Source organism: Petromyzon marinus, chromosome 38, assembly GCF_048934315.1.
Source record: "Petromyzon marinus isolate PM22_M1 ecotype Great Lakes invasive population chromosome 38, UKy_Petmar_22M1.pri1.0, whole genome shotgun sequence".
Taxonomy (NCBI): domain Eukaryota; kingdom Metazoa; phylum Chordata; class Hyperoartia; order Petromyzontiformes; family Petromyzontidae; genus Petromyzon; species Petromyzon marinus.
Genome location: NC_133704.1, coordinates 12,518,281 through 12,529,479, shown reverse-complemented (window position 1 = coordinate 12,529,479; position 11,199 = coordinate 12,518,281). Strand labels below are relative to the sequence as shown.

The 11,199-nt window shown below is 51.5% G+C and overlaps 1 protein-coding gene across 2 annotated transcripts in view; it reads right to left on the bottom strand.

Moving 5' to 3' along the window:
• Positions 1–2,155: 2,155 nt before the first annotated feature.
• Positions 2,156–11,199, bottom strand: part of LOC116950306 (uncharacterized) — a 61,757-nt gene continuing 52,713 nt past the window's right edge. For both annotated transcript variants that reach the window (XM_076072679.1, XM_076072678.1), the window contains exons 7-9: positions 9,482–9,573; positions 8,226–8,392; positions 2,156–7,606 (exon numbers count right to left, since the gene is read on the bottom strand). In XM_076072679.1, coding sequence (XP_075928794.1) covers positions 6,693–7,606; positions 8,226–8,392; positions 9,482–9,573 — 1,173 coding nt within the window. In that variant the 3' untranslated portion in view covers positions 2,156–6,692. The remainder of the gene's footprint in view (positions 7,607–8,225; positions 8,393–9,481; positions 9,574–11,199) is intronic.

Sequence of the window (11,199 nt, the reverse complement as noted above, 5' to 3'; positions counted from 1 at the left end):
TTCGACCAAACGGTGTTATGGTCGAAACGTCGTGAGAATTTTTGTTGTTTTATATTTTATTATTTTATTGTTTCCCTTCAACGTGACTTTACCGAAAGAGCTAAGAATATGAATTACTGCAGTCACGAAAGCTTTAAATCAAAATATAATTACACGCATTAACAAGACAATAATTTACGACGTAGTTATTGGTTTCTTGATTTCACGGCATAACTTTTTGCCTAATTGCCACCAGTTGCTTTTTAACAAAAACAAACATTTTTTGTTCAAGTTTTCCAAGTCTTGCATGGAGGATCCGTGTCCTTCGATAGACAAGAGACGACCGCCATTTTCTATTCTGCTCCCACGTGGCAGCCGGTGACGTCACAACATGTCAGTTACCTCCACGACGTCAGAGTGCTGCGGTAATTGCCAGAACTGTGGCTCTGCCTACACACGGCGGCTAGGAGATGTTAACTGCCTCGCCTGGTATACAGGAGGTCGTGGGTTCGAGTCAGACCATGACGCCTGCTGCTGCTGCTGTATATTTGGAGTTTGTGTCTCTTTCTCTCCTCGTGTTAGTGTGGCTTTTTCTCCGGGTCCTCCGATTTCTCCTACCACATTTAGAATCAACATCATGCTTTTAGAGTTATTTAGCCGCGGCTATAAATGTCCACGTGATAAGCTACTTCGTTGTGGTATCGTTTGTGGCCTGGACGCTTTTGAAAAAAAAAGTGCTATATAGCTTAGTGGGGCCTTACCTGGTAAAATAAAAAATATGCTTATCGTTTAGTTTTACATCTGCATGCGTTTACAAAATTTTTCCGCATGAAATTTGCTCATCAATTAAACGAATTGGAGGGGTATTTTGAGGATTGTCTCTTCAGCTCAAAGTAATGAAAAATCCAGCAGCGTTTGACCGATTTGTTTTAAACCTCCTATATTTTTTGTTAATATTAAAGTTTGAGAAATCCCGACGTACAGGATATTTCTATTGTCCAATCAGCGTCGTGTCACCGTGCGAACACAATCATCACCTCTTCCATAATAACGGGTTTTTTGGGTTAGATCGTATAAGTATAAATGTGTGGTTAACCCATCGCCACCTGACCCAGCCAATTAGTAAGGTTTGTCATGTAAACAAAACGTGCTAATTAGTTACTAGTTCAGCACTAACTGGTTGTGGGTTGCAGAGTAATCCCCACAACAACGTTTACATCACCTCGCGTCCGAGTTCGGCTTTCCGGTAAGAAGATGCCACAGAACGATTTCTGAAGTCACTTAAAAATCGACCTCTTACCCAGGTCGACGTGAGGTGGCATTCCTTGACATCTGGCTTTTTCCAATTTCCAATCCGTACGACGCACCACGCTATGCTTCGTCGTCTTTACCAATTCACAACCCCACTCAACTTCTTTGGTTCTTTCAGTAAAGTCACGTAGAATGAGAATAAAATAATAAAATAACACAATAAAATTCTCACGACGTTTCGGCCACAACGCAAGCGGCCGTCTTCAGGTGAAAGGCACAGACCTGTCGGGACGACAGAGCTTGCGTTGTGGCCGAAACGTCGTGAGAATTTTATTGTGTTATTTTATTATTTTATTCTAATTCTACGCGACTTTACCGAAAGAACCAAAGAAGGTGAATCCTTGCAGTCACGAAAGCTTTAAATCGAAATTTAACCCCACTCAAATGAAAAAATAATCCCACACTGCACTTGCGTGATGGTGCTTAAGCACGCCCCACGTGACACGATGAGTAATAACGCTGCCTGCGTTAAGCAAGTCGTTTTAAATGAAGATCTCAGTGTGCATGCGTGTGTACACGTGCTACTTGTGTGTACACGTGTTCCTTGTGTGAGTGTACGCGTATTCCGTGTGTGTACACGTGTGTGTGTGTGTACACGCGTTCCTTGTGAGTGTACGCGTATTCCGTGTGTGTACACGTGTGTGTGTGTGCACGCGTTCCACGTAACGCAGACAGCGTTATTGTCTCAGCGCGCGCCACGTGGGGAGTTTTAACCATCGGACGCGTGTAATGTGGAACGAGTTCATTTGTACTTGGATGTGGAGTAAATTGGTAAACTCGTACAGAGACGGAACGTGACGTTGGTGGTGGTCCGAATGGAGTTTGGCAAACCCTACTTCATACGCTTTATAAATAGAGTCCATAGTTTCGTAATGAAAGCAATGTTTATTACGTGTTCAGCTGGAATATGTCACGTGAAGTGAAAACACACTTTCTCCGCAGTAATTGGTGAAATATATAAGGGATTCCTCTACTTACGAACATTCGACTTACGAACTTTCAGAGATACGAACAAACCTGTCCGTATGTCTAGTTGCCTGTTGGGACCGATTTGTAAGTTCAACCACCGCGCAATGGAGGGCGGTGGTGGCATCTACATCTGCAGAACGTGAAGAACCAGTGGCATCTACATCTACAGGACATTATACAACGTGTATGCCATTCCCGGCGTTTAGTGTACACACCGTACACCATGTTTGAAATCGGCAGGAGTAAAGACTCACGATCAAATCGACTTACGAACAGACCTCTGGAACCTAACTCGATCGTAAGTAGAGGAGTCCCTGTATATATGAAAAAACATTTTATACACTTGTTGAGGCGGCGGTTTAATCACATAATCAGAATGTTTATTTAGGAGGAATCTGAGCCATGAGGCTCTTTCTCACAGACGTCCAGGAATCACAGGTTGCGCGGAACTAGAATTCAAACTTAGGATACGCAGTGGCATCAGCATGTCATCTCTCATTCGGTTAACATAAATCCCTCTTTCTCTCTGGCAAACGCGATTCTCATTTTGCCCATCAGTAGTCTATCGAGCAGCAGTGGCCAATACGTGGATCGCCAAATGTGTTGCGTGGATCTCAGGCCTAATCAAAGTACTGCAACCATTTGTTCGCTATGGCTGATAGGAAAAAACAAACCCCACTAAGAATCCACAGGAAAACTTGTACCGATGCTGCAAGTCCTCGCTTAACGCGCGTTTGTTCACGCTATGACACGTTATCGCTGTGACGCGGTTCTTCCATAAGGGTACACACTCTTCGCACAACGTGGAGTGCACACCCCCGTTATAACGCTGAAAGCACACCGTCATAACGTGGAGCGCGCGAATCGTTATAATGCGGAACGTGCACTGTTATAACTCTGAACGCGTTGCACCGTTATAACGGTGAAGACGAACTACCTCCTTGAGCTGCTCGGCTGACACAGCCCAGGGAGTGGTACAGGACCGCGGCAGCGTGTCCTCACCACGTCGTGTGCGTAGTAATAGTAGCATGTCGTATTTCGTAAAAAAAAAATATTTCATCGCTACTACATTCCTTATGGGGAAATTGTTTTCGTTCAACGCGGTTTTTTCCTCTATAATGCGCCATCTTTCCGGAACGCAACAAACTCCCACTCGCGCGTTAAAAACGAGGGACTTGCTGTGGAAGGCACGGAGACTTTATTCGTTCCAATTATGATGGGACTGTTTTTGACAGTATCAAAAATATAAAAAGGTGTTCCATAATATAGCTGCTCTCCCCGAGGTGTAAATGCTCTGATACGTGCATTGTCTTTGTACCGTTCGCCTTTTAGCGTTCTCTGCTCAGACACTGGTGAGACTAGGCCCGAAAGAAGGCTGCTGTCTCTGGTGTAGGCCAATCAGTTTCAGAGACAATGCATCAAATGCTATCAGAGCCACGTGTGTTTGCATGTTCACCGCAAGTACTGTGTGTGTGGTTAATGTAAAAAGTTTCGACTCGGTGTTTGAACATCTGAACACAACTCCTGTTGTTTTGTCAGAAATGGGTTTGTTAAATCCGTCCCGGTTAATCGTTGGGGGTCAACAGCTCTTCCTGGGTGGATCAGTGGAGGCCCGATGAGACCCAAACTCACTGGGCCCATCAACAGTGGCGCGTGGTGTCTGGGCCACTGCTGTTCTAGCCCAGTGGTTGGCTAAGGCTGTAACTTGTTTCAACCGTAGTAAGGCCCCCCCTTGCCCTGACCCAACATGGTTGTGAATAAATCAATGTCAATATTTTTTTAACCAAATTGGCCACTTTGTGAGGTTAAATCCGAGCTATCTAAGTAACTGCAGGTGAATAAAAGAGTGAACATCAACAGTCGCTCATTTGTTCCCGCTCGCTGGTTACTCTTGGAAAACCACCGCATTGCTTATGGATTGGTGAGTTTAGAAAGGTCTGTTAAAACTACCTCGCCTGGTAGACGGGAGGTCGTGGGTTCGATCCAGAGATGGTAACTACCTCGCCCGGTATGCAGGAGGTCGTGGTTTCGATCCCGAGATGTTAACTACCTCGCCTGGTATACAGGAGGTCGTGGGTTCGATCCCGAGATGTTAACTACCTCGCCTGGTATACAGGAGGTCGTGGGCTCGATCCTGATCCTGACGCCTGCTGCTGTATATGTGGAGTCTGCGTGTCTCTCTCCCCATTGTCGCGCGGATTTGTCTCCAGGTCCTCCGGGTGTTCCCCTCCACATTTAGAATTAACATCAAAACGTGTCTTAGAGTATTTGGCTGCAACTATACATTTCCGCACTGATAAATAACAATCGTTAAACCGCCACTTTGTTGAGCGGCTCTCATTTGTGATGGGCCAGGTCGCTTCTGAGGAAACAGCTCCGTAGCAGCTTTGTGGGGACCTTATTTGTTAAAATCAACAATAGTTTCAAGAAGCTCAAATTAAAGCAACTTTAAATTATTACCTGTTACACGGATGTGAATTGAAGCGAGGTGCACCCTCCGTTGCTGACTTACACACACAAAGATACACATTTGGATCCATTCTTCACAACACAGCTTGCAGAAGGGGTTTTCGGTAGCCACAATCCGTGAATGGTTAAATAAAGGACACGGATACAAAGCCTCGCCTGGCTGCAGAGACTTGTCGCATGATTTATATTTTATACTTGCCTTAAAAAAAAACAATCGGCAAAATCATGGCACTTGCCATTTTATACCCAAAAAAAATAAATCACTCCCCGCTCCCCCCCATATTTAACTATTACATATAAATAGGAATTTACAGTTAACAATAATAAAACGAATCAATTGGTTATAGGTCACAACACACACACAAACATCGAGTGGCACAGTGTGTGTATAAAGTATCGTATGTTGTATAACGCACTGTTTTATTATTCGAGTTTCAACTCTGCATGTGCTGCTTGGACATTGGCTGTAAACGTAAGAGCGCGACCCATTTACAGATACCCCATTGATGGCTGGACGGCACCCGATCTTCCCTCTTACTTTCAGCTCAATAGTTGATCGAATTTCGATTTAAAGCTTTCGTGACTGCAAGGATTCATCTTCTTTGGTTCTTTCGGTAAAGTCACGTAGAATGAGAATAAAATAATAAATTGATAAAATAAAATAACACAATATTATTCTCACGACGTTTCGGCCACAACACAAGCGGCCTTCATCAGGTGAAGGGACGAGACTGTCTGGTAGGACAGCGCTGGAGTGAAAAAGCCACGCTCAGATCACGACCTTTAAGCTGTGTTATTTTATTTTATCAATGTATTATTTTATTCTCATTCTACGTGACTTTACCGAAAGAACCAAAGAAGAGTTGATCGAATAGTGAGCGCGGTGGGGCTTCATATCTTACAGAGGGGAGATCAGGGTTAAATATGTACAAGGATAGGTTTTTTACCATTTCTGGCAAATAAATCAGGAGGTGTCAAGATGTTCAAACACCAAGCAGAAACCTTCTGTAAGGAATCCTGTCTGCATTAACCGCACGCACTACTTGTGGTGAACACGCAAACAAAACAACATGCTCTGGTAGGATATGACGAGGCAGCTTTCTTTAGAGCCTAGTCTCAACGAGGGTAAGACCAGAGGACAACGCCAAAAGGCGAACACCACAAAGACAATGCACGTATCAGCGCATCTATAGCTCGGGTTATGAGCGGCTACATCATGGGACCTAAAATATGTAATTAGTGTGAGACGTGCATAAGGTTTGAAATAAAACAAAATTGGTTTCTGGAATGTATCCCTATTACTTCAATGAGGTATTTGCAAATGGATCGCCCTCTAATGTGAATAAACATAATTCTTTACTTGCCAAGTATTCATTTAATTGTGGCATTTTTGCCCAACCATGTCCATCTCATTTGTACACCATATACATGTATATGCACACGTAACTTTAGGATGGCACCTTAGATGAAAAGTAAAAATAAAAAGCCTACATTTTTGTCTGGCCAAGCGCTGGTTGGTGAGCACAGAGTTAGCGGTTAGTGATGGGGCCAGCACCACACAGACCCCGATGCGTGTGTAAGTCGGCATTGCCACTGCACGGTGTAGCAGCAGGCCTACTTATGTGAGGCAAAGTCAGCCTAGGCGAGGCCTCCCCTGGGTATCGATGAGATATCAACAACCACGACATCCTGTCCACGTATTGGACCCCGGCAAACCGGGTCCACGGCGCGGTCAGTGAGTTTGCTAAACGCTACAATCACCACTCCACACGTCTTCGGTATCTCTATAATATATATAAAGACAAAGGACCCCCGTAATAGCCTTAACAGACTTCTGGGGACAAGTGCTGTTAGCGAGTAGCACCTATAGTATATACACAGACGCACGTATACACACACACGCGCGCACAATCTACACGACGTGTTTTTTTCCCAGGCCTCCTGACTCAGGATTTGGGCCGCAGTCATTTCAGACTCCGCGCATTCTGCTGCAGAAACAACCCCACGTCAGCGCCGTCGTGCGGAGACCCCAGGCCGGGCGCCGCTGCCGCCAGCGGGAGGCCCGACCCGAACGGCGAACCGACGAGGCCCGCCGCCCAGGGCGAAGCCTCGTGGCCAAGGCCTTGGCACTGCTCGTCATCCTGGAACATCATCGAGGCGAGGCCTTCGCCCGCCGCCTGCTGCTGCTGCTGCTGCTGCTGCCCGTACTGCTGCGGCCCGCCGCAGGCCGGACCGGAGCCCCCGTTGCCCCATGCCTGGGCGAACGCCGCGGCGGCCGCGGTGGCCGCGTCCCAGCGGCGGTAGACGGAGGCCGGCACGGCGTCGACGCCGACGCCGCAGCCTCGGTACGCGGCCTCGCACGGCGTTCCGGTCGCGACCGGAATCCACTCCGGGTGGTGGAGGCCACCGGCGGCGGCCGACTGGGCGTTCTCCCCGCCGACTCCGCCGGGCGTCCACCCCCTGCAGCCCGAGTTCATGGCATCCCCGACAACGCCGCCGCCGCCGCCGCCGCCGCCGGCGCCGCTGGCGGCGGCGGCGCCCGCCCCCCCGTAGAGCACGTACAAGCCGTCCGACGTAGGCCGCCCGTGCGAGCGGTCACCGTCGTCGCCCTCTCGGACGTAGGCCGACATCTCGGGCGGCGCGAGAGGGCCCACGGCGGGCGCGAGCTCGGCGGCGGCGGCGGCGGCGGCGGCGGTGGCGTACATGCAGGCGTGGCGGGCCTGCACCGGCTCGCAGGGGAAGCACGCCGGGTGCTGGCCGAGGAGGCCGCCGTGGCCCGGCGTCGCGGGAAGGCCCCCGTTACCGTTGCCGCCGCTTCCTCCTCCGCGCTGAGGCCCCCCGCGCTTGCGGCCGCCGGCCGCCCGGTACGTGCAGTCACCTGCGGAGCGGTGGGCCGAGCGTCGCTCGCTATTTAAGCGGACGGGGCGCTCGAGGGAGGCTGGCGATGACGGGGATCTGGGTGTCGGCGACCCACGAATGATTGTCGTCGTCGTCACATTTCGCTCGACATGGCACCGCAACGCGATTGTGAAGTTGTGAAAAAGGCGCAGCCCTGAAACTACCCGCCCACGCCACTGCTGGCGGAAGGGCGTCCGCTAACGAGGGATCGTATATCGGGGGCTACTCTTCCACGCCGGCCAGACATCTCGGACGTTGGTGGGAGCACCCACACTTTACCCCACTCCAACAAAGACAAAGATCCCCGCATAGTCTTAACAGGCTGTTGGGGCAAGTGCTGTTAGCGTGTAGCAGCACCTACGAAGGCCGGCACGGTGGCACACGAGGGGGTTGGGTAGCCAGCACCACGCCCGGCCCCACTTTGTCTCCCCCAGTGGCGATGTTCACACACCGCACCGGGTACTCATTGGAGGTCGAAGTCGACCTAGGGGAGGAGGCCCAGGAGCGGTTCGGGTAATCGTCACCGGTGGTGTTGTTTAAACCTCAGCTGCCGCGCCGGGAGATTGAATCGCGATTCCAGCGGCAACACAAACGCTCACCTCTAGGGATCGCTTCCGTGAAGTAAACCCCACCGCCTCCTCCATCGATGGGTGGGACCAGTGTCCTCTCGTCGCCATGGAAACCCGAGTTGACGACGTGGGAGACGAGGGGGTCCCGGGGTATCCCGGGCCGAAGCACGGAGCGCGGGAGGACCGGGCACTCCTTGCTGTGGGTGAACGGACACGGACAAAGATCCCCACACCCGTGTAGCCTTCAACAGACTGCAGGGGCAAGTGCTGTGAGCGAGCCAGCACCTATGACACACGAGGTGGCCGACCCTTGGTGTGGTGCTTAGCAGTGCGCTAAGCACCGCGCCACCGCTCACCACGAGACAAACAAAGATCCCCCGTGTAGCCTGTAACAGACTGCTGGGGCAAGTGCTGTTAGCGAGTAGTGTCTATATAGGCCGGCACGGCACACAAGGGGGTGGGTGGCCAGCACCACGCCCGGCCACCTTTGTCTCCCCAGTGATGATGTTTTTTGTTTGTTGTTTTACACACCACACCAGGTACTCATTTGAGGCCGATTCGACCTAGGGGAGGCCCAGAAGCGGTTCGGATAATCGTCACTGGTGTTGGTGGCCATGAGCGGGAATCGAACCCGGGTCGCCAGGTTCGTAGCGCAGCACCCTAACCGTTGAACTATCATTCCTCACAACTGAACACACACACTCACTAATTTAACACACAAACTCACCTGAACACACACACTCACTAATTTAACACACAAACTCACCTGAACACACACACACACTAATGGAACACACACAAACTCACCTGAACACACACACAAACTCACCTGAACACACACAAACTCACCTGAACACACACAAACTCACCTGAACACACAACAACCCCCATTCACCACGACGCCGTGCCAGGCTAGGTGCACTTTGAGGCCACGTTTGAAGTATCGAAGGCCCGCTGGCAGGAGGTCACGGGACAGACACAGGTGCGATGGACTGACCGAGATAACTGGTAGATGCACCACCTGTGCCCCCTTCCTGTGCCAACTTTCACCTAAACAACATCCGCCATTCGCCACCAAGTGGCAGTGACGTCACCACCGTGCCTGTGCCAGGCTAGGTGCACGTCAAGGCCACGTGAAGTGTCGAACGCCCGCTGGTAGGAGGTCACGGGGCAGACCCAGGCGCCTGGGTCGACTGACTGAGACGAGTGGCCGATGCACCACCTGTGCCCACACTCGCACTCTCCTGCTGAACAGAAAGACACACGCCCGCACACACGCGTGCTACCTGTGTAACCGTGCCACCCTCTGCAGCTCCAGTTCATCCCCGCCACGGAAGCCCTTGGCAAATGGGTTGTTCTCGATCTTGAGCTGCGTGATCTGCAGGCAGCCAGAGACAGGGAGGACGACAGTGGCACGGGGGCCTGAGAGAGGCGCCACCGCCACCCCGCGCCTCTGTGCCACCGCCACCCCGCACCACCGCCACCCCGCGCCACCGCCACCCCGCGCCACCCCGCGCCACCGCCACCCCACGCCACCACCACCCCGTGCCACCGCCACCCCGCGCCACCACCACCCCACCGCCACCCCGCGCCACCGCCACCCCGCGCCACCACCACCCCACCGCCACCCCGCGCCACCGCCACCCCGCGCCGCGGTCCTCGAGGGAATCGCGGTGGCCACACCAAACCGTGGCCACGCCAAACCGCGGCCGCGCCAACCACTTCCGTCTCGGCCTGGCGCGGTCACCGACGCCGCCGTAGGTACCGGCGGAGCTGCGGAATGTCGCGAGTCGACACTTTCCCTTTTGCTCGCCCGTGACGCAGACGTCCACGTGTCTGTTACCAACTTGTGCCCTCACGGGGGCTACTGTAGGCAGCGACGGACTGGGACCGGCCCAGGCACTTTGTAAACACAGCGGCGCCAAATGTTGCCGTGCGATCCCCATTGGCCCCATTTTCGGGGACTGGGTCCGGACCCAGAGAGGCAACCCCGTGCCCACGGCTGGACATCTGTGAAAGAGCTTCATAGCTCATCGGATTCCTCCTCCTGAAGTCGGAATAAAGATTCTGATTCTGAGCTGGCGCTCGGAGCACTGCATTTAAATTCAAAGATGTTTCCCCTTTTGGGAAATCAGTTTTGTTGAGTGGCGTTTCAAATCATCGCCTGATTTGAGTTACCGGAACAGTGGCGCACATAAGCATGGGAAAATCATTGGCTAGATGGAAAAGATACAAATAAATTGTATTATTCATCTTAAGAGTACGTGTGCATACTTATATGAAATTATTCGTTGTTTTAGTGACAAGTTAAGACGGAAAAAGACCTGAGTCTGTTGCTGCTCTCCGGTTGCCTGAGTGAAACTATAAAAACGATCAACTATTTTTTTTATTTTACCAGGTAAGGCCCCACTGAGCTTTCAGAAGCGGCCTGGCTGCCACAAATAATAGCTCCACGAAGTGGCTCATCACGTGGACATGTACAGCAACAGACAAATACTCTAAATGCGTGATGTTGATTCTAAATGTGGAGGATAAACCAGGAGGACCCGGAGAAAAATCCACGCGACCACGGGGGGAGAGAGAGAGAGACGCAGACTCCAAATATACAGCAGCAGGCGTCAGGGTCGGGATCATACCCACGACCTCCTGCACACCAGGCGAGGTAGTCAACATCTCCTAGCCACCGTGATGATGATGAGAGACGCAAACTCCAAATATACAGCAGCAGGCGTCAGGGTCGGGATCGAACCCACGACCTCCTGCACACCAGGCGAGGTAGTCAACATCTCCTAGCCACCGTGATGGTAATGAGAGAGAGTGAGAGAGACGCAGACTCCAAATATACAGCAGCAGGCGTCAGGGTCGGGATCATACCCACGACCTCCTGCACACCAGGCGAGGTAGTCAACATCTCCTAGCCACCGTGATGATGATGAGAGACGCAAACTCCAAATATACAGCAGCAGGCGTCAGGGTCGGGATCAAACCCACGACCTCCTGCACA